The sequence below is a fragment of the Biomphalaria glabrata genome, chromosome 14, assembly GCF_947242115.1.
Source record: "Biomphalaria glabrata chromosome 14, xgBioGlab47.1, whole genome shotgun sequence".
Classification (NCBI taxonomy): Eukaryota; Metazoa; Mollusca; class Gastropoda; family Planorbidae; genus Biomphalaria; species Biomphalaria glabrata.
This window is the reverse complement of record NC_074724.1, coordinates 8,830,179-8,858,150: the sequence shown is the minus strand read 5'-3', so window position 1 is coordinate 8,858,150 and position 27,972 is coordinate 8,830,179. Positions and strand designations below refer to the sequence as shown.

Genomic DNA, 27,972 nt, shown 5'->3' with positions numbered 1-27,972 from the left:
TGTTTTATAGCTTTCACATTCGAAAGAATATAGCAGATTAAAATCTATCTATCTATCTATCTATCTATCTATCTATCTATCTATCTATCTATCTATCTATCTATCTATCTATCTATCTATCTATCTATCTATCTATCTATCTATCTATCTATATCTATCTAATATATATAAATATATATATATTTGAATTTGACAGTACTGTCAAATTCAATGGAGCCCAATCAGCACTTTTTGAGGTTTGCAGTGGTGTCAAGCAGGGATGTGTGCTCGCACCTACTCTGTTTGGCATATTCTTCTCCTGTCTACTGCATTATGCGTACAACGATATAAACGAAGGTGTGTTTCTCCATACAAGATTCTCTGGAAAACTATTTAATGTATCAAGGCTGCGGGCAAAAACCAAGGTTAGGAGGCTACTCATCAAGGAACTCCTGTGTGCTGATGATGCAGCTATTGTGGCTGATTCTGATATTCAGCTACAGTCCCTGGTTGACAAACTATCTGCTGCTTGCCAGAAGTTCGGCTTAAACATCAGTCAAAGCAAGACTAAGATACTTGTCCAAAACACAAACACTGCACCTCAAGTAAGAGTAAGCATTAATGACCAACCACTAGAAATTGTTGATCACTTTTGTTACCTTGGCTCCATCATATCCAACAACACTCTACTGGATAAAGAAATAAACAACAGGATAGCCAAGGCAATGGCCACCATGTCACGGTTGCAGAAAAGAGTCTGGGACAACATATTGCTGACTAACAGTACTAAAGCCCTAGTCTACCGGACCTGTGTGTTGAGAACCTTGCTGTATGGAAGTGAAACGTGGTCAACCTACTCAGGCAGGAAAAAAAAGCTGAATGTTTTCCACCTCCGATGCCTAAGGCGGACCTTTAAAATAAGATGGCAAGATAAGATAACCAATGAGGCAAGATAAGATAACCAATGAGGAAGTGCTACAAAGAGCAGGGTGCCAGGACATCCGCTCTGTTATCAGCAGCAGACGCCTTGGCTGGCTTGGCTACGTTCGTAGAATGCCAGTAGGTCGACTTCCACAGGATATCCTGTATGGCTATCTAATAGAAGGCAGGAGAGACGCTGGTCGCCCACTTTTACGCTATACGGATGTATGCAAACGCGACATGAATCTCCTCAAAATCGACACTGGCAACTGGGAAGAGGTGGCACTGGACAGATCCACATGGAGAGAGAGCATAAAGGAAGGGTCACGGATTGCAGATGTCATACACAACAGTAGCAGAAAGAAGGGTGAAAATGCAACGACGCCTGGTGATTATATATGCCCAACCTGCGATCGCAGCTGTGTATCAAGGATTGGCCTCTTTAGTCACACAAGAAGTTGCAAAGGGAAAAGATCGTCTCTCGAGACGTAAAATGCCACATATATATATATATATATATATATATATATATATATATATATATATATATATATATATATATATATATATATATATATATATATATATATATATATACATTTGTCTGACAATCGGGAAGACATAGCTCTAGACCGCACAAGATGAAAAGCTATGGATAGCGAAAAAACATGGGCCAAAGCTCTGGAAGAAAAACGTAAAATGCGAAAAATGGCCAGCTCCTCTACCACCGAAGGGAAAGCCACCTTAACCTGCAGTATTATTGGACGGGAGAGTTTCTCCAAAATAGGGCTCCACAGTCACACGAGGAATAGTGCGAGATGAAACATAGTCGTTCTACGACTGAAGGAGGCCAACTGTACATTTGTCTGTCTATCTATATCTGTATCAGTGTCTATCTCTCTCATTTCGAGACTAATCCGGACAACACAGGATAACACCCTTTAGATGATGTCACCCTTTAAAAAAATGTTTCCAACATAAATTATGTTTTTGATATATGCTAATACGTAAAATTGTAACTAAATTTTCAGATCATCACAAGTACTAAACGTTACTCTTAACTTTCACTTCTGTATCAGCGGTATGGAGTTAACAACTATAAAGCAAAGAACGGTTGTTTTCTAAGCTATGGCTATGTTGTCTACGACCTATCACATTTTGGTATTTTGTTAGAGACAATTTTATGAATATTAAACAATCTTTGAAAAGTGGAAAACTGATGCAGCTGGAGTTCACTGAAATAAATTGATAGAATGGCGTTGTTATGAGGGACGTAAAGAAGATGAAAAAAATTATGTGATAGCGGGACATCTTGGATATTCCTATCTTGCTTTGACTGCATATCAGAACATCACTCCGTTTCTAACAAAGCAGAATATTTATACCCTTGCCACTTTTCTAGAGATTTTGTAGATGTTATTCAAATATAACTCAGTCATTAAGAAAAGCACCCAACAACAAATAAAGGTGAAAAGACTATTGTACCCAAGGTGTCAATAAATACAAACAAAATAAGAAAATATTTATAGTCAACATTTCACTAAAAGAATTTGTAAATAATGTACTTTACTACACAGATTTTCTGAAAAGAAGTCAACAAGTTAAAATAAAACTCAATACAGTTTTTAAAATAACCTTTCACACTATCTAATTTTTTTTTCACTTAAATAATTATAATCTATAATGAAACATAGTCTTTAAACTCGAACGGTTTTGTTTATAAAGTTAAGACAACGACCTCAATCGAAAGCATCATTAAAACCATGGTAAGTTTTTTTTTTTTTTTGTTTGTTTGCTATTATATTTTAAAAAGTTGAAATTTAAAACGAGATTGTAAAATAAAATGCATCAATAAAAAGTATATACAATATAACAATAGTAAAAAAATGTAAAAGTTCCCATTTCAGACCTTGCGATCTATAGGCCAGATGATGCTAAGATCATCCGTTTCTTTGGCCAATGTTTAACGAGTAGGGTATCGTGTGACCAGCACAACGACCAACCTTCTTTACTTTCCCCAACTCAAGTCAGAGTTGGGTGGACTAAAAATCCCAAAGTTTAAAATCCCAGTCTTCACCGAGATTCGAGCCCAGGACCCGAGGTTCGGAAACAAAGCGCTTAACCACTCAGCCACCACGCCCCAAATATAATAATACTATATACAATTTTTCAGTTGTGTGGAAATATGTTTTTTTTTAACATTGCAATATATTCTTAAGCTAGAATGTTAAGGACTGTTATCTTTGAACGATGATTGTTGTGATTCTTACAGTCAATCCCAAAACTGCCTGATAATTTAAAAAATCTGAATGATTAAAAAATTTAATGTTGATATAATACATTACATACTTTAACACTTTGAAATGATTTTCTTCATATCGTAGTGATTCCTGTACATCTTTTAGCTTGAAAGACTTATTGATTTAAATAAAAATAGAATTATGCTTCTCAGACTATGACTAAAAGTACATTGACATTACTAATAAGTAAGGGAAAAAAAAAACACTTTTTAATATTAAATCCTCTATTTATTCAGTGCTGTTGAACTGAAACGTGATAGGAACGCCAAGTGGAAAATTGGATACTCACAACGCAAAGAACGAAAAAAAAAATGTTGTGCTTGGACATTTTGTTAATGCCTTTTAACAGACGATCCCAAGACGCCTGGTTTCGCACTTATGCTTTGAAAAGAATAGCTCAGTCTTGCTCGACAAACGGAAACAGACATTATCAGAAGATAAAAAAAAGTCGTTGCACCTCAACTCTACAAGATGCAAACTATCATAAAATCGCGTTTTCCATTGCTTTTAGATATAAGCCTGACTGACCGGATTACAGACCACTAAAATCTAAATATAATAAGTGTGTGTTTTATTTAATTATTATATTTATATTATTATATTTATATTATTATATTTATATTATTATATTTATATTACTATATTTATATTATTATATTTATATTATTATTACGCACGAAATGCGCAATAGTGATTCTTTATGCTTATGTGCAATTTATATTGATATACCTAAATATTCAAATAGTTTAACCTGTAAAAATAAACAGGGTTTCCTCCAGGATTTATGTTTATTATCATGAGGGTAAACAAACATCAAATCAGGTAAATTAAGACCGTTCAGCTCATTTCTCTATAAAGAGTTGTGTAAAGCTGACCTGAAGTGTGCTAGCTCTAACAACCTTAAGTAACATCTCCCCCGCCAGGCTATCGTGGCCTTGGATGGCTGCCTGGTCGTGCGGTTTGCGCTCTGGACTGTCGTTCGGACTTATCGATGGTACCGGGTTCAAACCCTGCCCGCTCCCAACCCAAGTCGCATGAAGTTTGAACCAGGAAGTAAATTATCTTCAACTCTGAAGGAACATCCGAAACATGGAAAACAAACAAGCTTACAAACAAACCTTTAGTTTTTAAAATAATACAAAATAAAAGGGCTTCTACATCACTTTCTCACCGACAGCAATGTATTAAACTTATGCGGCTAACTCTTCTATTCTAAAATTAAAGAGATGGTTTTTACTAAGCTCCTCTTGCCGTCAGTGAATTTGGTGAGGATGCTGCCTCGTTTGATCTATCAACTTCAAAAAAATGAGATCATGCTCCAGAACATAGCCGGCCCTATGCGAAACGGATTGCGCGAGGCCTAGTCAAGTCTACCGGCGGCGTACCATACGCCGCTAGCTTGCAGGACCGGCCTTAGGCCACTGCAACTTATGCGATCGCAGTGGGCTCCGCACTTTCAAAGGACCCGCGCTAATTCTAGGTGTATAAATTATTAAATTAATATAATTTACCAGGAGCTCCTGGAAATTTCCTAAAATTGCATGGTGTCCAAACTGTTGAGACATGAAGAGAATTATTTTTATATAGATTTTTAGAATATATTTTCGTCTTTGCAATAAGGTTTTATTAAATGGAAGCTCTCAATGACGTTTTTATTTATGGGCTTCCCAAAATAACAATCGTGTCTATTTTTCAGGAGATTTTAATAATTTAAGAAAATTTTCATGACTTTTTCGTATATTTTGCCTCTCATGGAAATTTCCTGGAGGCCCTGAAAAATCAGGAGGTCGCGGAAATCCTGTTATTATATATAAGTTATAATGGTTTTATTTAATAATTTTTCACTTGGAATTAGCGCGGGGAAAATGAAAGCTCGAGGCCCACTGCGCTTTGAAATTGTATAATCCTACGGAAAACCAATCAGATATAAATGGAAAGGAAATTTATGAAGAATTTAGAGCATTGTAACTGTTGTTTTTTTTAATCACGAAATGTCTCCGTTTGAAGTATAGAATATATTTACTCAAATTTAGCAAGTGTACTGCGAATTTTTCTAACTAAACCTGTGCCCATGGCTAGCAGCGATTGGACATTTTCAAAATTAAACTGTTGAAAAAAAAAATATTTATAAAAAAAGCTTATATTAAATGTAAATTAGGATCAGTCATGTGATTAAATCTTTAAAAGATTTAGACTTCGTTTTGTTACAGAACTATAATACAAACCTCTGAATCAAATAAATAAAATTGATTACACATCCAATTACGGAGAAGAAATGAAGTAGAGCAAATAGATTATATCCTATTTTTTATTCATTTTTTTTTTTAGGATTGAAGTATAAAATTGTGAGTAGTACTCCCAAAGTTATTTATTAAATAGAAAAATCTCAGATTGAGTAAAGGTTGGGAAAAGGGACTAGAAAAAAATATTTATTTTCAGAACTCATCTCAACTGTTACTCTCATACTTCTAAATTTCTTATGAATTCTAAATTTGACAAAACAAAATTCTTTGAGTAACTATTTTAAATCCATGCGCAATTACATAGCCTATGTCGCCATATTTAACAATTCTGTTTTAAAACAACTTGTTTTTGTAGGGGCTGGTAGAGTGGTAGAGTGGAAACGATTATCATGTAAGAGACCTCTCCTTTTTTATATAACTTTTGTTAATAATTGCATTTTGGTATTAAAACTTGATATAACTGTGATTTATAGCTGTTACGAGATGATGAGACTCTTATTCATATACCAACAGATTCATCTATAGTAGATTACAAAGACTTTAATCTTGATTAACATATAATAATGTCAATTAAAGAATCATTTGGGTAAGCCCATATTGCAGTCCACGCGATAGTATGAAAAACTACTTATTAATTGTTGTTTTAAATTATGTCCAACTTATATACATACCAAACAGATTTTTTCTCTAAAAAAAATATTAAACATTTTTTGTAAATGCAGTAGTTAGTATAACAGAACTTATTCAACTTATAAATACAAATGTAAAAAAAATTAAATAAAAAAAATAAAATCTCTCTAAATCTAAAATCTAAAACCGTTTGCATAAATGTGTTTAAAATATGGTAAATATTACCTCCCCTACTAAGGAGCTTCCAGTGTTTGTTACTATTAATAGTGAATAGTTGTAAAAGTGGGGTGTTTTTATGAAAAAAAAAATATTTGCATAAGTGATTTAAAAAAATAGATTTTTCGCTTTCAGAAAAGAAAAAAGTAGCGGTTGCATCAGAACTTTGAATGGTCTAAAATATTATGATGTATTTTCACTATCTTTTCTAGTTTATGAGATCTAAACGACAGACGGACAGACATTCCACACAAAACTAATAGCGTCTTTTCCCCTTTCGGGGGCCGTTAAAATGTAAATATCTGTTCGGTGGGGAGGGGTTGATAACATCTATCGCCCCTACCACTTGGTGCAACCCTCTTTCATTTTATATTTACTAATGATTTAATTTGAGATTATAGAGTGATGCGACATAATATACAAATGGATTCAAATATCAATAAGTAGCTCATATTATATTATAAGGATTCTCAACTAATTTTGTTAACTCACTATGATATCTGTTTAAAAATTGGACGCCCCCACCCCACTCAAAATTTATATAAGACAAGAAGATAAGAGTAATCCCCCCCCCCACTCCCCGCAACAATAGAAGTGGCCAAGATATTAGAAGGGGATCGCCATAATATAAAGATTGATATTTGATATATATCTAAGTAGCTTTTATCATATCGATATGTCACTAATTATTTTAACCCGTGGTTTCTGAAAAAAAATCGGAAGGGGGTAGGGATTAATGCATAATATTAAGATTGATTAATATATCAATAAGTAGCTTTTGTTTTATAGATATGTAACTCATTACAAAACGAAAATCCGCTGTCGAGGACAGACGCAGACGGCGAAAAGAAAATCTTATTCGACCACTGGCGGACAATGGTTATGCTGCCCTGGATGTAGCAAAATATGTAGATCACAGCTGGGGCTGCGTGGCCACGGGAAATACTGCACATCTCAAATTAATCTTTTGACTCGAAGACAAGCCTTAGTATTATGTTTCTAAATATATTAACAAACTGTGATTTCGAAAGTTAAGGGTCGGGGGAACTGTCCCCTTCCACTGCACCAAATCGGCCAACATACTAGAGTGGGGCGAGAGAATCCAAATTTAGGTTAAAATATAAATATAAAATTAAAATTAAAATATAAATAATTAGTATATATATTTTTAACATAGGTAAAGAATTCTTATATAAATCAAGTGATTTCTCTACTAAAATTCTCCCCCCCCCTTTTTCCGAGTGGGAGGTACGATTGCCCCATTCGCCCTTCTTAAATCCACCAGTGAATCAAAGTCTAAACTAACAATCAGCATTGGAGTAAGAAAGTCATAATATATATTTACAGGACTATTTCACATTTGCAATATAATATATAATTTTTATGACAAAGTTCACCACCATAGTTTGCTTAAAAAATTACAATATTTCGGCATTAATGGTCCACTGCATCAGTGGATTAAAGATTTTCTGATAGGGAGAGAACAAACTGTGATAATAAATGGCTCTAAATCAACACCGATAACAGTAAACTCAGGTGTACCTCAAGAAACAGTCTTATGTCCACTATTATTTTTAATTTACATAAATGATTTACCAAATTGCATTACTTCAGGAACAAAAGTCAGATTATTTGCAGACGATTGCATAATATATAGAACAATAAAAACAACACAAGACACATATATTTTACAAAGAGAATTAGATGAATTACAGAAATGGGAATCAAATTGAAGTATGTCTTTCCACCCAGAAAAATGTCAGTTGTTAAGAGTAACAAAAAAACTAAAACAAATTAATTCCACTTATCTTTTTCATGGTAAGCCAGTAACACAGACTAAAAACGCAAAATACCTAGGTGCTATAATAAATGAAAAACTGTCATGGAATCCACATAATGATGAAACTATAAAAAAAAAATCAAACAAAGCATTAGAGTTTATTAAAAGAAATTTCTATAAATCAAATAAAAACATAAAACTAAAATGTTATTTAACCTTGGTTAGGCCAATAATAGAATATGCATCCTCTGTTTGGGATCCCTCAAATCAAGAAAACATTAAAAAACTAGAACAGACACAAAATAGAGCAGTGCAATTCATAACAAACGAATATTCACATTTGACTAGAGTAACACCTTTAGTAAAATCACTAAATTTAGAAAGCCTTAAGGACAGAAGACTCAAAAGTAAAGTAGCAATCATACATAAAACACTGAACCATAATCTTCAAATACAAAAACAAAATTTAATAAAATACTCTGAAAGACACAAAGATAGGGGCACATTCCTCGTCCCATATACTAGGACAAATTTGTATAAATACTCATTCTACCCTAGTGCTATTAGAGCATGTAATGGGTTGCCTGAGCAGAATTTAAGTCATTGGTTAATATGCATGACTAAATGCATGGCGCGTAGGACGTAATCATCTTCTTTTTTGAAGTAACGTCTATATTATATAAGATAAGAAGATAAGTACAATATGAATAATAAAACAGTTAAATGCACTAAGTACTACTGACATCACCCGGGCGTTTGCACTCAAAACTATAAAAGATGTAAAACTAGGTAGTAATGATGAAAGCATAGATAGTCAAGCTTGCTTAGACAGTACCCAGTGTCCATTGAACATTATCAATACAAAACATAGCATAAAGATTTCCCCTAACAATATCAGCTCAGCAACAAAACTCCGACCACTGGCTACACATAATATCCCCCCTTGAAAATAAAGCCCGAGTTAAAAGTGTATTGCCATATCCTACTCATAACTAACAATGAATAAACAAAGCACACACACATAAATATCTAACGAACACACGTTCCTAACAAATGTCAAAGATTTTTTTCTCGGAAAAAAATCTTTGACAGATTTAGATAAATGGAACGGTAATTCCCCATATCTTCTTAGAAATGTTTACAGGATGTCGGTCATAGTAAGCGCCATTTTAACTTAATGGTTGAAAAGATTTAAGTCTACATTTCTATTCCATGTTTAACTCGTGTAAATGGATAAGTTAATCATATCATTGTCAAAAACAAAAGGATTTACATTCACATACATTGAAATGTTTGAAACTCATAGTATCTTAGATTCAGGGGGCTCATCAAAGTGCAGATAGCTAATATCTAGATGTCAAGCTGGATAATCAATAGGTACCGTATTAATGTGAAAATGGTTGTTATGTCTGATTTACATTGTGTTCTAGTTTATAGTATTTTGTTTATTTCGGTGTTACCTTTACTTTTAAAGATTTTCATTTAGATATGAATGGGAGGAAATACCATATATCTAGGTTTAAAAAACTGAGATCAGCTAGTGTGGCAGTCTCAACTATGTTAATAACAATTTTAATAACAAATGTCTTAATGTGACAAACATTTAGGGCCAAATTATGGATACTATAAATGACACTAAATGTATCTTTTAGGGTGCAGTTGGTCTACTCCTTGAGATCTTTTTCTTGGATATGCGTGTGTATATCAATCCTTGCACCGGTGATTGATAATGCAGTATATGCAGCCATTTTTAGGTTCGTTTTACTTATTTTCTTAGAAAATGACCCTCTTGTGCCATTTGGCATATGGGACAGCATGCTCTCTCCACAGAGATCATTCATAGGCGGCTTACACTGGTGCCAACAGATTTTAAGTCTTCTAAGAATGTGAGATGCCATTTGATGTGGAAAGTCTTGTTTTCGTTTTCAATGCTATGGCTGACATTTGGTCAACGTGTTTCATCTTGTCTAAGAATATGTCCCGCGAATCTCATAAAACGCTCGGTCACCACCTAGAAAAGACGAGTGCCGTGTGGTAAGAATTTCTCTATTGATGACATGATCTCAATATGTAATTCCTAAACAAAAAGGAAGCAAAACTAAAATATTTTTTAATTCCATGTGATTAGCCAAGGAATATATTGAGGTTAAAGATTCCCTCCACCTCCCAATAAAAAAAATAAAAACTACCCTCACCAAGTTCTGTGATCGAAGCCGGGAGGTGGGTTGAGGTTGAACTTCTTTTTTAAAATAAATCTACGAGAAAATTCAATTCCAAATACCTAACTCCTATTTGGCGTGATCTTTCATTTACTTCTTCTTCTCGTCCAAACTCTTGAGAGCGTTGTGAGAGAAGAAGAGAATTATATATATAGATATTTTAACAATCTCTAAAAAAAAACATAAACCATGCACGAAGAAAGGATTATAGGTCTAATATTAAAAACTATCTAGAAAAAATGTTAGCTCCTCATTTCTAATCTTTCTTTAACACTTGAACGGTCTTAAGTTTACTAAATCTAAATAACATTAGATTCTATATATAGGACTATCTAAGGCATGGGCGTAGCCAGGATTTTATTTCGGGGAGGGTTTTGGGGGGGGGGGATTCCCCCCCCCCCCCGCGGAAAAAATTATATATATATATATATATATGTGTGTGTGTGTGTGTGTGCACATAATTATCTTTATTACATTCTGACCCTTTCGGAAGACGATTATTGTTTATTGTAGACTCCCCGCCCTTGCTAGCAAGGGGGTCTGGGGGAGTTCGTAGCGCTCCCCCAGCGCGGGGCGAAGCCCCGCCGCCGGGCACTATTTCTGGTATTGAAAGCCAACAAAATGCATATTCTGAGGTATCTACAGTGCATTATCTTGCTATTAAAAAGTTTTATTTCATAAACCTAATGTGCTATTCTTACTGACTTAGACTCTCTCGCGCCGTTCGGCGCATTTTCCGGCAAGCTGTTTCCGCAACTCTTATTTTGCGTAATTCATTTTGTGTGAGAACATGTCCCGCAAAACCTCATGCGACGCTCTGTCACAACCTTACTAAGTATTCGACTCCCAGTTCGGCAAATGATTTCTTTGATTTAGACCCGATCTCTATGACGGACTCCTAAAATCTGTCTTAGCCATCTTTGTTGAGATACATTTAATGATTTTCAATTTCGGCAGAAGACTATTCACACTTTATTAATGGAGCCCAAGCCACTGGTAGAAATTTGTAACCTTTCTTGACTACGCTCTTGGAATTACATGCCTGTATTTCGCTTTAGATTTTATATCGAAAAGGAAAGTTTTTTCGTCAAATCATCTGTTGAGGGGTTTTAAACTAAGAAATCTCTGGAGTTTTTTTGTTTTGTTTTTAATTCAAAACCCCATTTAGCTACGATCATAGAATTTGGTGACTATAGTTTGCTTTAAAATAATATTGAAGAGAGAGGTTTTCAACTCTAAACGCTCTGTAGGGGAATTTTAAACTCAAAACCATCTGGAGGGGTTTTAAACTTTAAAGAAAAAGCCACCTGGAGGAGGGGGATTTACACTCAAAACCCCTTTGGCTACGCTCATAAATTTTATAGTGTGTAATTTGCTTTATTTTTATATTGAAGAGGTACTTTTTAGCTTCAAACCCCAACTGGAGGGGGGGGGGGTTGAAACTCAAAACCCCTTTGGCTACGCTCATAGAATTTTGAGTGTGTAGTTTGCTTTTTTTATTTTGAAATGGGGTTTATCGTAAATTTTGGAGGGGGTTTTAAAATCAAAATCTTCCTCAACTGTGCTGTTGGAATTTGGGGATTGTTGTTTGCATTTTTTTTTTGTTTTGTTTTAAAGAAGAGGTGGATTTAACTGCAAAAACCTCTGGTAGGGGGTTTAAAATTCAAAACCCCCTATAGGGGGTTTTAAACTCAAAGCCCCCTGGTAGAGGGATTTGTATCTCAAAACCCCCTGATAGGGTTTTTTTTTAAAATCTCAAAACCCCCTGGTAGGGGGATTTAAACTCAAAATCCCCTGGTAGAGGGTTTTTAACTCAAAACTGCCTCGGCTGTACTGTTGTAAGTGATGATTTAGTATTAAAATCTCACCTAAAATAAACAAAATGAAAGCAAAAATCAGTCACTTAATTCCGTTCCCCCCCCTCCTGGGGGGAGGGATTTCATTTCGGGGGGGGTTTGAACCCCAAGAACCCCCCCCTGGCTACGCCCATGATCTAAGGACTTCCATCCTTGTCTGTAACGTTAAACCTTAAAGCATTCATGTTAGTGTTAGGCCCCACATGTTAACAAACATGATATGAACAACTGTACAGGTCCAGAAGCAGTGTGGCATAAATTCATCGTCTGCTTAGACTTGCTTGGATGTGTTCCATGTTTCGGTTGTTCATTTAAAGTTGAAGGCAATGGACCTCATTCACCAATCGTAAACAAACAACATTTAGCCACATGGTGCTCTATCTCTTCTATGTAATTTACGATCTCATGTTTAATTCATGATAGTTGTCACGTGACAGTTTTTTACCATTGTTTTATCAATAAGATCACGTGACAAAATGTTGTTTGTTTACGATTGGTGAATGAGGTCCATTTACATCCTAGTCTAAACCTGCGCAGGACGACAGAGGATGGCAGCGGGCAGGGTTTGAAGTTAGTTTAAACCCGGGATCATCGAGACGACCGAACGACAGTCCAGCGTGCATTCTGCACGATTAGGCAACCATCTTAGCTTCGATATGTTATTAAATCATTTTGTCAAGCCGTAATGTATAGCTTTCGGTCTATTGATTGTTATAATTTTGTTGTCGTTGTTTCTTCTTCAGATCGACAATGTAAATACGCGATTTTTGAAGTTCAGCAGTCTAACCTCTTCAACTAAAATGATATTTTGTCATGGTTCGTTATTTTTGTCTGTGATAGGCCTACATATACTCGATGCATCATTTAATGATTCCGATAGTAAGTTAGCCTACTTTTATTGTAGCATTTTTTGCTTTATCTTTAGTTTATTCATTTATGTTCAGTATTAGTGATTCATAGATTGTTTCCACCGTTTTGTATATTAAGGTGAAATTACATAGGACTTAGAATACACCAATACAATGTAAAAGTAAAATTTCGATAGATTTTTTTTAAAGTTAACTTAACCTTAGATCATCATATTGTATTAAATTATTAAATGGTAAAAAACAAGTCTGTCGACTTCGAGCTAGATTAATTTTGAGAACTTGACTTTAAACTTTGATTTTATTTTCGATGTATTGTGTTTTGTTGTGTTTTTTTTTTTAACATTTGTGTCTTTTCATTGCAAAAACAAAATATAAATAATTATCAATGTATTGTTGGCCTCATTTAGACGTAAGGACTATGGTTCGTCTCGTACAACACTTTTTCATGTGACTGTAGAGCCCTATTTCGGAGAGACACTCCCGTCCACATATATAGCATATCTCACATATAGGCTATCTTCCAACATAGGAAACTTTAAAGCAGCCATCGAATCCTGCTTTTTAGCGGCCCCCGAAAGGGGAATAGACGCTATTAGTTTTGTGTGGTCCGTCTGTCAGTCCGTCCTTCCATAAGTCCGTCTCGTTTAGATCTCGTAAACTAGAAAAGATATTAAAAATCCGACATCATGATATTTTAGACCTTTCAAAGTTTTGATGCAACTGATACTTGGGAAGCGTGGCTTGGCTAGGGGGCTCGAGGTTCGACACCCGACTCGGGCATAGTTGTGTTTACTGAGCGCCTAAAGGCAGAACGGAAAACCAACTCCTAGATACCCCCTCCCCCCCCCCCCCCCCACTGGTCCACAAAAGAGATTAGACCAAAAGCGCTCTGAGCATGCTATAAGCATGAAAGTAGCGCTATATAAAAGCTATAATAATAACTATAATAATAATACTTTTTTCTTTTCTAAAAGCGAAAAATTAATTTTTTAAAAATCAACTATGCAACCAGTTTTTTTGTCAGAAAAATACACAATTTTTACAACTATTCACTATTAATAGTATGTAATGCAAAAGACTATTTAGTAAGGGAGGTGACTATTTACCATATTTTTAACAAATTTATGTAAAAGGTTTTAGATTATTTGTATAATTTTTTTTTACTAATGTATTACTAAATTAGGTAAGTTCTGTCATACTAACTACTACATTTATAATAAAAAAGTTTACTTTTCTTTTTAAAGATAAAAAAATATATTTAATATACATATAAGTAGAATATAATTTAAAACAATGGTTAATAAGTAGTTTTTCATATTATCGCGTCAACTGCACAGGTACTCCCATACTGGGAAATTTAAATAAAGGATTTTTTTTTTCTCTTGAAGTCTTGAATAAGACAGTGATGCCCAACCTAATTTATCCTGCTTGCCATTTTCATTTCCGACAATCGTATCGCTGGTCACATGACCAAAATGGTACACAAACTAAATGACATCGACCTTAAACTTTTGATTGGAAACTTACATTAATTAATGAGATACTGGAAGTTCAATTTTTTACTTTAAAATGTGAGCAACATTGTAGCTAGTTTTTAAACCGACTAATTTTCTTGTCTCTTTTTGGAAAATATTCTCGTAAATCCTCCAACCACTGGGCTAGATTAGCATTCTTTTATTTGCGTCTCAAACCAAGAAATCCGTCATATATGTTTCATTAGAAGACCACCTTGGAACTCTTGACAATGAAAACAGCCCAGCGACCTATTTTTCCTATACAAACTCAATAGCTTTAAACTAAATAAGATCTTAGATAATTTTTACAGCGCCACTATGTAAAATCTGCTAACATACAAAATAACTTGTTGACAAGGCAACGCTTCATCTAATCTGTTGCGCCGCCTAGAAAACATTTAAAAAATGGCATAAAAAATCACACGCGGAACATTACCATATTTCAATGGACCTCATTCACCAATCGTAAATTAGCCACGTGATTCTCTATATCTTCTATTCAAAGTATGTCATCCATCGTGGATGTCACGTGATACATATTTTTTTATTGTTTTATCAATATTATGACGTGGCTAAATGTGTTTATTTACGATTGGTGAATGAGGTCCATTAACTTTTTGAACAAAAATGTCTAAGAGAAATCGGAAAAAACTTGGAAGACAACGGCCACCCGCTCCATCATAACTACGTCAATTCGTCGCGAAGTGGGCGACTGATGTCAATCAAGACAAGAACAAAGTGGAAGAAACCTTGTTCATTCCTTATTAGGTCAGACTTTATCAACGCCACCCTTCGATCAGAAGACATGAAAAGGACCAAGATGTCTGTGTGTAGTTGTGTAGTGTTGAATGAACTCTTCATTTTGTGTCTGTCCTATTTATGAGTATATTTCTGTTGTGTTGTCTGTATGAGAAATAAGTTCTTGTAATCACAACAATTTTCCATAAGGATCATTAAAGTAGTCTTAGTCTTATTCATAATGCCTTTAAATATATTGTTTTTTTTAACAGCAAACTTGCCAAACTAAATATGTTGCCTTATTAACATGTTCCACACACAAAAAAAATAAAGAGCCGTTCATTTTTCCCGGTAGATTCTATATTCAGATTCCCAATTTCGTGAATACAAAAATGTTGAAGGTTAATATTGAGAGCACTAACGTAGGAAAAGGTGCATTTTTCAACCTTTTTTTATGAAGGGACATTTTCTAATTATTGTGCCAAAGTTTCGGCGAGCAGGATAGAACCACTTCTTGGGCTCGGATCTGGCCCGCGGGTATAAGAGATTCACCATTTACAAAACAATTAGATCAATTAGATAATCATTTTATGACACCAGTTAGGTCAGATTCACATTTAACTTCACCTTCACTTTCACGTATCCTTTGGTCTGCTGGACCTTTGGGGCACCACACAAGATCGGTCAACCTTCTTTCTCCATTCTTCTCTGTCATTTGTCTTTTTATAGAATTTAATTCTGATTTTCTTTCTGGAAACATTGAAACCTGCCTTTTATCTGCCTGGGTAGACCACTTCGGGGGCCGATTTTGAGTTTGTGTTTCCACACAAAACTGTCTTTGTAACCTTGTTTTATAAGGGTTCACTTCCAAATACTTTAACATGATTGGGCTTAGCTGCAAGGGTGGCCAATAAAGGCTAACAAGTCCTCTTGCCCGAAGCCAGATACTTGCTTTTCCATTCTCCTGTTAATGATAGCAGTTCCGACTGAACCAATACCTGACCCAAACATGAAGGATATGAGTTTGGACTTGCTGTAGATCGCAGCACATTAAGCAACACTTTGGCACTCTTCGACGCTGCTAACCCCAAACTGTATCATTCCCTTCAGACAGCTGGATGTGTATGCGACAGTATTCCGAGCCTAGCAACTTCCTATGCGCGTCCCCCACGAAAGTAGCCATAGTCGTATTACAACTGAATTAGGCCACTGAGCAAGCTTTTGTATATATATTTTTTAATATTAATTATCAAAAAGTCTAATTGTGTACTCTACATAATTACCTTATCTTTCATTATAGATCCGGTAATTCAATTACAAGAATTTCGTCAAAGTGACTGTATTACAGACTGTAGTCGTGGATTGCTCTCTAACTATGATGCACTAGTACTGCAAGCAAATATTCTGAACACAGACTCAATCGACACAAACAAATATAACTATGTGATATCTGTTGAAATGCGCAATTCAAGCGATTTTACGAAAGTAAACATACATTATAATATTTTGAGTTCTTTTTTTTTTGGGAGGAATTGGGGGTGGGGGTGGGCAATTAATGAACTCAAAATTTTATGTTTTATATTCATTAAAAAAATTTGAAAGTTAACAGTTCTAAATTTGGATCTTCAGATTAAGGAAATCCCTCTTACAAGTTGTTTAAACCTCAAGAGTCATTATTTTGATTGCAAAAATGAGCAAAACAATTACAAGATAACCATAAAACTGATGGCATTGGTTAGTATGGATCGAAATGACTTCATAGTAGCATTATCCTATGATAAATTTCGTCTGGAAAGTAACACTATTAGAATGACCTCAATATATGGTAATATTTCTTTTTCTAATGTTTGTTTGAAGTAAATGCATCTTTTATTAATTAAAAACAAACCTTACCCATTCATAGACAAAATATTTATCACTATATTTGTTTTCTATTTTCAATTAATAATAATACCACCATTACTGTACCGTATGTAAAAGTAATCGTTATTTTTATTTTTTTTTTTACATTTCTTGGATTTTAATAACCGATTACGAGATTGAAAATGTTTTTCTTTAACCAGATAGCTTCCAAGCATCGCATTACTTGAACGGAAAGCTGCTACCTTCTAAACAATGTAAAATACAAATTAGTAAACATAGTCCTTTGATATTTTGCTGTGGCAAGGATGTCAATGTTTCCACAACGATAGAATTGTATCGCAACGGAGAGAGCGTGGCCAAAGCTGAGCATTGTGTTTCTTATGAAGAACTATCGCCAGAAGAACTACCAAAGTTTAGCTTTAATTGTAACTTTTGTAATACCACATTGGAAAATATCACGTGCCCGTCTAATATGGGTAAGTAATTGATAAGCAAATATGTACATACAGGCGTATTATACATTATTGGACAAAAGAGCGGACACCTTTGTGGGCATACCGGCTAATGTCGGTGACCGCCACCATATCAACCCCTTCGAATGACAATAAGGCCCTTGAAAGATTTCAGAGTATTCACCTTTAAAATGGGTCCATGAAGTGTTGTGATTGGCCCTCACTTAGGCTCCCTTTACCTATATAAAATATATTATACAGACTTTGCAGTAGAATTCGCAAATATTTACTGAAATGTTTCTGATCTATAAATAAAACTTTTTTTGTGTTCTAATTAGTTTAAAAGTTTAACATTTTCTACTTGATCTAATTTTAGATGTCTGCACTTTCCCCACTATTCTATGAATACTATTTACTAGACAGTATTCGGCGTCTTTCTATATTAAATAGTAGTTTAAAATGGCATCACCATTAGATAAAAAAATCAACATTTAGTTTAGGAAAGGCGCTAAATAGGATGTAAGATGTAAGAGCATCACTGTGATAAGTACATAGATTTAAACGAAGACACCACCAATATGCCATTGTAGCATCCACGACAACATTAATTCGCCCCTCTCGTTATAGTCAGTCAGTCCCTGTACCATACTGGATGCAATGCAGTCTCAAACTAAAATCTTGCTCCATATTAGACAAAACAAAAAACATTGCTCTTGCAATGCTAGCTTAAATGATTGACCCATACCTTTACAACAAAACTGAAAACACTGACGGCCAGTAGTGAAAGGATTTCAATACACCTCTTACCAGCAAAGACGTAAGAAAGCAAACTTACTTAATAAAGACGCTACGACGTAAGCACAAGCTCTTTTGGCAACAAACACATCCGAATGCTTTCTTCTGTTCTTTGTGCGCAACAAACAAGACAAGAACATCTCAAGTTACGCAAGATATTACGCAATGAACATTATTCTAGTGAACGAAAACCTGTGTAAGTTAATAGCAATAAACTTTTCAAGCTTTTTACATTTATATACTTAGCGTTTAAAAAAAATATATATGTATTAAAGCTTTTTTAGTATAATGCCACTTCACGTCTTCATTATAGTGATTATAATGAGTTTTTCTTCAAAAGAACTCGAGCAAAAATTAACTGCTCATTGACAGTGGTACTTAAATTACTGGTCCTCACCAAGTGGTACTTATTTTTTTTAAAATTAAAACGTGACTTTCAAATACTTTTTATTTAGCAATTCTTGTACTTGTAAAATTTTATATTAACTTCTTTTTTTATTTATACCTACAAGAGACTACACACGTTACACAGAGACAAGTTAGCATTACATCCACAGTGATAAATATTGTTATCATCACTACTGTGCTTATTTCAACAGCAACGATATTTCTAATATCCTGCATAGCCTTTCCTAAGCTTAAAAGTATGATAAGAAAAAAAGGTAAAATATAGTTTTTTTTTTATTTTAATTTTTTTTTTGATCATAATTCACTTGATTGCCGACATAAGTAGTAAAAACAGCTTGGTTTATCCCATTAACTTTATATCCTCACAAAAAAAAAATATGATCCACTGGAACTCAAAGTAGGCACGCTTGAAACAATTGAAAGCTATCCATAAATAATTATCCATATATATATATATATATATATATATATATATATATATATATATATATATATATATATATATATATATATATATATATATATATATATATATATATATATATATATATATATATATATATATATACCGATGGATCAGCCTTCAAAGCCACTTTAATGCTAGTCTTGTGCCCTCCTGATCATCCCTAAAAATAAACACTTTGAAATAAATGCACACTGTGGTGATTTCTGCTCAAACTTCCAGGCAAAATATCTATAAAAAAAAAGAAAAAAAGAGATGATTGCCACAGAGATGCTCTATACGGACGATTGCTCCTTTCTTGCACACACCAAACAGGTAACTTCCACTTGCCGTCCATGAATTTGCTGAGGCTACTGCCTCGTTAGGTCTGTCCATCAACCTAAAAAAATGGAGGTAATGCTTCAGAAGTCCCCCAATGGTAATTACTCCATATCATCAATCAATGTGCATGGCTATCTCCTGAATATTGTTTACTACTTAACCTACCTGGGCAAGACAGTGTCCAACGATGCGCCACTGTCCAGAGAAATAGACAACTGTCTTGCAAAGGCCATCAGCATTTTTGGTCGCCTCATATTGAAAGTATGGTATGGCTGAATAGGTTTCTTCACTTTGCAACAAAATGAATATTCATAAAGCAGTGGTTCTCAATACACTATTGGGCTCTGAGATCTGAGTGCTTCATCAAAAGCATTTAAGGCTCAAGGAACACTTCCATCAAAGATGCCTTCGCTTCATTTTCTACAGGAGGCCGATTTGGACAGTACAGAAGCAGTAATTACCATTCGACAGTTACACTGTTGAAATATAAAAAGTCGGAACTTGCGAATCCTGCCCTTGTGGAGCATCTCCAGAGAATGCTGACCATGTCATTCAAAGCTGCAAACTTTATCAAGAGGCCAGAACAGGACTCTGGCCCCGAAACCCTCCTACAGAAGAAAATCTATATTGAGAACTGCTTGATCCGGAAACCACTGCTCGGTTCATCTCTAATATAGGATTGCTGATCTTAACCCTCCGACATAAAAATGAGAACGAAGAAGAAGAACTGGGCCGAAATCTATCTCGCAAAGGAGACGACTGCATACCTAAGGCAATCTTCTTTGGCGAGCTTAAAGAAGGCCGGCGTAAACGAAGTGCCCCTCGTAAACGCTATAAAAATCAGCTCAGGTGCCATTTCGCACTCAATGGCATAGAGAAAAGTAGCTGGTAGCAGATGGCCTCTGAAAGAGACAGTTGTAGAGCTTTCACAAAGGCTGGTGGACACACATTTGAGACCCAAAGAAAAGCTCTCATTGAAGACATGCTCAGAAGATGGAAAGGAAAATTAAATCGACCGTTGGCGAGCAACGGCTTTGTCTGCACGAGATGCGGAAAGATATCAGATCGTAACTAGGTTGGCATAGTGAAACACTGTACTCATCTTTAATCTTCGGAATCAAAGACATTGCCATTATTATTACTTTACAATGAATAACTCGAAACACTGACTGCACCAGTGCTTCAATGTAGAGTGTATAGGATCGTTCTACTTTGTTAAACTCGTACTGAACTCGAGTGTCTATTCTAGGGATTTCGCTTTCTAAAAGGCTTCCCTAGAGATTATGAAAAACGATAAAAAACGCCAAACCTTTCTAGATGGTCGCAGGTGAAATGTCTATCTCACTGGCAATCAGTCTTCACTCGTCCTTTGTCACGCTTGACCTCTGGCAATATGCTGTGACATGTTTATGAGGGCACACGACTAACACTATCCACGTCGCCAGTATTTAAACAGTCTCTGTCACTTCATCTGGTTGCCGTAGTCAATTTGGTATTTTCCCACACGCATTTGGAGAGTTTTGCCATTGCTGCAGAAGCCTTTATTTCCTATTCTTTTTGTCAGCTCGGTGTCTAAATCTAGGTTGCTGGCTATTGTTGTTCCCAAGTATGTGAATTCCTGCACCACCGTAAGTGTGTGATTTCCAATATGTATCGCTGGTATTTCTGCGACATCTTGTGCCAGGATTTCAGTCTTGGAGAGGCTTATTAAAAGGCCAAACTCTTGACAAGCAGCTGCCAGAGCATTTGCAAGACTCTGCAATCCTTCTTGTGTATGTGATATGAGAGCCGCGTTCACTAGCTTCTGTAGACCTCCTTGTGAGTGAGATACGAGTGCCGCGTCATCGGCAAACAGCAGCTCCCTTATCAAGATACGACGCCTTTTCATTTTGGCTTTAAGGCGTGCCAGGTTAACTAACTTTCCATTGGATCGACTGTGGATATATACTCCATCTTCCAGGGATTTAAAAGCGCTGGTGAGTAGAACTGAGAAGAAGATGCCGAATAGTGTTGGAGCCAGAACACATCCTTGTTTTACTCCGCTCTTGATGGAGAATGGCCTAGAGGCAGAACTGTGAAACTGTACGGTGCCCTGCATATTTTCATGAAAAGCTGACACTAGTTTCCGTAGCTTGTTTGGACAGCCAATTCTCTCTAATGTTAGAATTAGAATCTAGATCTAAACATCGAGATATTTTCTATTCCATGCATGCGTGACCTCTTGGTCTTCACTCATGTAAAAATGACCTAGATACATAAAATAGCAATACTTTCGTAGAGTTTAGCAACTTTTTTTTAGGGTCTTAAGTTTGTTTTAGGACTACTTTCAATATGTTACTTTTCCAATTAGTACCCAATGAACATTTAAGCCAAGTTCTATCAAGATTGGCCAAACGGTTTTGATTTCTATTCGGGACATACATACATGCACACACACACACACACACACGGACGCACACACACACACATACATATATACATACTTACGTACGTTTTACTTTCTGCTTTATATTATAGATAGTTGCTCATGCACACATTTATATAGAAAAAAATATGTATATATAAATATTTTAAAAACTAACTTTTTAACTATGTTGTTTGTAGGTTCAAAGAGTACCTCGAGTTTCAAAGATGAATCAAGCAAAGCTTATTCTTCAAAAAGAACTCTCAAAATTGATAGGGAAAAAATTCCTTGTAGATCTGATTCGTATACTAATTTGTTCTCCGAATTAAAAATTCGAGGTATTCCACACAAAAAAACAAAACAAATCCTGAATACCACTTGTGATATTGATGCAACTTTATTTGAAAACCTTGAACTTAGATGTTTAAATCCACGTAAAGAAACAGATGAAGACAAAATACAAAAAATCGATAATGATCACAAAACTCAGGTAGAAGTTAGCGCAATTATTGAAAAAACTGAAGGTATTTCTGCTGATTCATTATGTGAACCAACAAAACAAAGAGTCAATCACACAGAAAAAGGCAACATCATCACAATCTACGATGGTTTAAAACCCAAAACCACTAAAGAGCCGCACAGTGCTGTAGAAGGAATAATGCTTTGTAGTGGAAACTCATTAGCTCTGGAATATTGTCAGTCTTTGGATAGTATGTTTAATATTTAAATCTGTTATGGAGCCATGGGCTCATATAGACCAGAGCGCTGATTAACTTGAAACAATTCCCAATTCATTCTCAGACTAGGACAACTTCTTTCTGTTTATGTTGGTGATAAATTGAATTTACTTTTTTTTTAAATTTTGTTTCACAGTTATTTTCCATTTGTTGTATTTGGGAGTCCCCTATCCCCAAACGTTTTATATTCTCTGATATTTATTTGTTGAAATTGTCTGCTTTTTCAAATGTTTTTGTAATATTACTGTAAATAAAAAATGAGAATGAGTAAGAAGGGTGGAGCTAGCGACTCCACCCTGTAAAACTTGAATAGCTCCAGAAACGGCAATATCGAATATAGAGATAATTAAACACACTGATTTTTGGCAGTCTATAGTATATAAATCTTATAAAAAGAAAGGAAATACAATAATTGTGCATTTAATTTAGAACTAATAAAAATAAAGCTAAAGCTATGAATGTATGAATTCAAGATTCGAGAGTTTTGTTACTGTTCGTCATTATTTGGTTCAATCTGGGAGGTAGCTATTCTTAAGAGTGAATTGAAGTATTCATCGTTTTATCTAGTACTGACTTTGATTTCTCAAGACTCTTCGTAAATATTGGAAGATTCAAACATCACACAAATTATCTGAGCATGAGAGATTTAATTTGGAAAACTGAAATTCGACAAGTCAATGTTGAGTTCTAATTTTAGAATACTATTCACTAATTGTTCAGTATGATTATTATATTGTCCTGCAAGCCTGGTTTTACTTCTTCGCAATGCACACTAAAAGGCATTCTAAAAATATCTAATTCTTTTTCAATTGTTCATAATTCTTCAAATCGTTGTTTTTTTTCAAATTCGCCATGATGTTATCAAATTATCTTTTTTTATATTTAAGCTCTCCTATTAGCCCTAAATCAATGAATTGTGGCAAACCTTGCGCTCCAAAATTGGCTTGCTTAGCCACATCAGATTCTGCCCTGAGTCAAGGAGACAGAAGGAGTCAAATACTTAAGCTTGTCATCCTTCACAACAATCAGTTAATTAATACTAGTGAAATGAGAAGAACTCATTTTAGCTAGCTAATTTGTAAATAGAAGTTGTTTGAAGCCTAGAAGGTGACCAAGATGTAGTCAAATAATTGATTTTTTCATTGCATTTTGATAATAATTTGTCGATGTGACAGAGAAGATCTGTTAAAATGCACAGTCTGTAATCATGCAGAATATTTACATTTTTTCATATTCCGCATAAAGATTTTCTCATGTAATAAAGATACTATTTCGTATTTCAGTTTCAAAAATCACTAGAAGACGTATCTTGCTTCAAGCCTCCTTTAATTTCATGTAGTAAAGAACATCAGAGTATTCAGATTACATTAAATTAAGGAACTATTGAACTAAGCTCACAGAAGCTATGATCATTTACAAACTCTTCTTTAAATCGAGGAATAGTTTTTATATTTGAAGTTGTATATTTATAGATGTCTTGATGTACGATGCATTTTATGAAAATAATATTGCTCTCGAGGTAGTTTTGAAACTCCCAATAAATGTCCAGATATTTTCATATTGTATTTTTAAGCTCGTAATACTCTTAATTTAGATTCTTAAACATTCCACAAAGTCCCGAAAACTATCTGGTACTTTTGTTGTTCCCTTCACGAACACATCCATGTTTAACATTTGTGCAACTGAAAATGTTTCTTATAAATAATATCAATAACACCGTAACATTCACATAGGTAGGCCTATTTTCGTTTATGGTAATGGAGCAGAATTTACAATGACTAATCTTTACAGAAATTTACCGAAATAGTCCTACATATCAAATAAGAAATATGCCGTTATATTTTATCTTTCTAAGTATTTAACTAGTTGTTTTTTTAACAAAGTTTCCGTCAAAACGTGTTTTATAACTTTTAAATGTTTAACCAATGCACAACACTTGAACTGGCATATGTATCAACTGCATGAGTTCTATACAATTTAACAAACGTTATATTTCTTTTCGAAGAAATTCGAATTTTTTGTTTTCTTCATAGGTCATGGATAGATAAGGAATGGTATTTTTGTTCAGTTAGAAGTGAAGTATCGGGACATTGGCGAATCCAGGGGCGAGGCGGCAGTGGAGATCAGCCCCCCACCCCTACCCTTTTGCCGACCCTCCACGAAAAAGGGGAGGGGGACAAATTTTAGTAGAGAAATAACACAATTTATATACGAATACTTTACTGATGTTAACAATATATACTCATTAAACCTATTTTTTGATTATATCACCCCCACAAGTATACTCAAGTATTCTGGCCGATTTGGTGTGTTGGGGGATGATTGTGTCAATCCCCACCCCAAACCTTTAGCCTTCGAGGAGAGTTGGTTCAATTTTTTTTTTTAGAAATTACAGTTTGTTAATAGAATTAGTTTCATATCTGTATCTACTGCCCTCCCCACCCAAACTTTCTGAGAGAGGGGGTGGTCCAATTTTTATGTAAAAATCATAGTTTGTAAAAAAAAAAAAAAACATAATTGAATATCTATTTAATATAATTTTTATATTATGTCGCTCCCCTCTGGTGTCTCGGCCGATGTGGTGAGGTGGTTGGGGGCGATTGTATCTACTGTTCTCCCCATACTAACCCTATGAGGGGGGGGCGCGGTCCTATTTTATGCAGAGATTATATATATATTATACATATATATAACAAAATTATATTATATATATTATATATATAACAAAATTAGTTGAATGCCTATTCAATTTAAGCTACTTTTTGATATTTCAACCTTTTGTATATAATGTCGTACCACACTTTAATCTCATTAAATCATTCTGCTGTCCTTCTTCAGTCGTAGAACGACTATGGTTCATCTCGTACACTTTTTCATGTGGCTGTGAGCCCTATTTTGGAGAGGCACTATCGTTCACAAATATTGCAGGTTAAGGTGGCTTTCGCTTCAGTGGTAGAGGAGATGGCCATCTTTCGCATTGTACGTTTTTCTTCCAGACCTGTGGCCCATGCTTTTTCGCTGTCCATAGCTTTCTTGGTCACTGTTTCTCTCCATCTGGTGCGGTTCAAAGCTATGTCTTCCCAATGGTCAGTATTGATTTTTACTTATTAGATTTCCCGTTCTATTGCATCTATGTAACGGAGGTGGGGGCGACCAGTTTTTCTTGAGCCAGTCGCGAGTATCCGTAGGGATGCGATTGTCCATTTTGTCCACTGTAGTAAGCTTCTTGTTTTCCTAAACTCTTGACCTGAGTCTAGTGAAGGTCGAGGCAGCTTTGCCAATGCGTTTTCTTATCTCCTCTTCTAGAGACAGGTCATCTTGAATTGTGGATCTAAGATAGCGGAATTATTTACGGCATTCAGCTTGTTATCGTCTATGTAAATGAAGGGTGGTGCTGTAACAGGTGGTCCCATAACATTTGTTTTCTTCGTGTTAAACCATATTCTTTACAGGCCTGAGAGAAGCGTGTCATTAAGTGACTGAAGCTCTTCTTGTGAGTGTGCCACTACCGCTGCATTATCCGCGAATAGCATATCTTTTATGAGGATGGTTCTGATTTTAGTTTTGGCCCTCAGTCTGGCAATATTTAGAAGTTTGCCATCAAAACTGGAATGGAGATAGATGCCTTCGGTGGATTTGTCAAACGCTTTGTGGATTAGCCGTGAAAATAGTATTTTAAAGAGGGTTGGGGCCAGGACACATCCTTGTTTGAATCCGCTGTTTATACTGAAACTCTCGGAGCATATATAATTGTGCTATAAATTATATTCTTATTTTGAGTCGCCCCCTCATCTATTCTTTAATGTCAAATGCAATCATTAGCAATAGTTATAAAAAGGAAAGTGGACTCTTACAAGATTAATGGATTTTACTCTACCACACCTCCCTTTTTCTGACAAAAACATGACATTTTAAAACAGTATAGTCTAATATGGCGACAGTAATTAATAATTGGGCATGAATTTGTAATTATTATTTAAAGAAAAACTGTTTTAAAGAATGTATGATTCATAAGAAATCTTTAACTATAAGAGATGAGTTCTGAAATATTTTTTCATAATCGCTTTTCCCAACAATTACTGAAGCATAAATATTTCTATTGTATAATTAAATTTGGGACTATAACTCACAATTTATAATTGAATCCTAAAAATACACAAATTTACATTAGAATTGAATTTGTCTACTTAATTTCTCCTCCCTCTTCTTAATTGATTTTTGTTAAGAGCTCTAAATTATAGTTCTTTAACTAAACGAAGTTACAAACAAATGTATTGATCGAAATAAATCACCTATAAATGAGATTTTTAAAAATATTATTTTTCGTCAAAGCCTTAATCTATATCTGTGGGACAACTTTTCAAGGAACAAATCGGTTATATTTGCATAGTTAGGGCCTATTAATCCATATCCGGTTATGAATGTAATGCGCATTTATAATGATATGTTTCATTTTTATTTATATTAACATACCTTGTCTTTGTAATAAAGGTTGTTTGGTGCATATTCATACATTATTTTATTTTAATTATAAATTTTAATACATTCCATAACAGACATAAACAAACGTTTTTGAAAACAAGAAGACATTATATTTTTTAACTGAATTCTCACAATGGATATCTTTATCACGGATTCCATAAGGACTATTATGAAACTCCAAAATTTTTTTTTCTTGTATTTTACTTCTATGTTACTTTGTTTGTGAATTAAGTTATATAAAATATTTTTATTAGTATTGGTTATTTACTTTTTTACAACAAAAAACAGTGTGATAATGTCAGAAATTTAACATATAACTTAAATTCTGTTATTGCATAGAAATAATTTAAATCTTTTGTTGACGGAAAAGCCTATAATTCAACCAGCAAGTACATAGAAGAATTTTACCCGTTCATTGATGATAAAAGTTCTCAACGCATCAACTGACAAAATAAATAAGAAAATGTAAGAATAACCCATGTTACATAATAATGGGGATTAATGCTAAAAGAGCACCTTATTCTACATAAAAAAATTTTGATCAATTAATTTACATATTAGTGGGTATAGCTAAAAAGATTCAATTAGAATTATAGCTAGATGTAGGTATTTTAGATCAACATATCAGTGTTAAAGGTGTGCTGGCACGTTCGTCCAGTGGCATATTGGCCCCTACTTGTATTTCCTAGGTTATTAAGTATAACCTCTAGGTATACAATTAAACTGGGGTTGCTGAGTGGTTAAACGCTTGGCTTCCAAAACTGGGCTTCTGGGTTCGAATG

At 34.7% G+C, this 27,972-nt stretch overlaps 1 protein-coding gene across 7 annotated transcripts; it reads left to right on the top strand.

Annotated features, from left to right (window-relative positions):
* Positions 1–9,210: 9,210 nt before the first annotated feature.
* On the top strand, positions 9,211–27,220 carry LOC106068412 (uncharacterized). Of its 7 annotated transcripts, none has more exons than XM_056011155.1 (8): positions 9,211–9,446; positions 9,900–10,103; positions 12,888–13,023; positions 16,566–16,750; positions 16,895–17,090; positions 17,329–17,604; positions 18,888–19,037; positions 22,172–27,220. In XM_056011155.1, exons 3-8 carry the CDS (start codon positions 12,945–12,947, stop codon positions 22,696–22,698), a joined length of 1,413 nt encoding a protein of 470 aa, XP_055867130.1. In that variant the 5' UTR covers positions 9,211–9,446; positions 9,900–10,103; positions 12,888–12,944; the 3' UTR covers positions 22,699–27,220. The 7 variants fall into 7 exon arrangements, 5 of the variants coding, with proteins under 5 accessions (XP_055867130.1, XP_055867131.1, XP_055867132.1 ...); XM_056011156.1 differs by lacking the exon at positions 9,900–10,103 and adding an exon at positions 9,722–9,823; XR_008774863.1 differs by lacking the exon at positions 9,900–10,103 and having other exon boundaries at positions 16,895–16,999.
* The last annotated feature ends 752 nt before the right edge of the window (positions 27,221–27,972 follow it).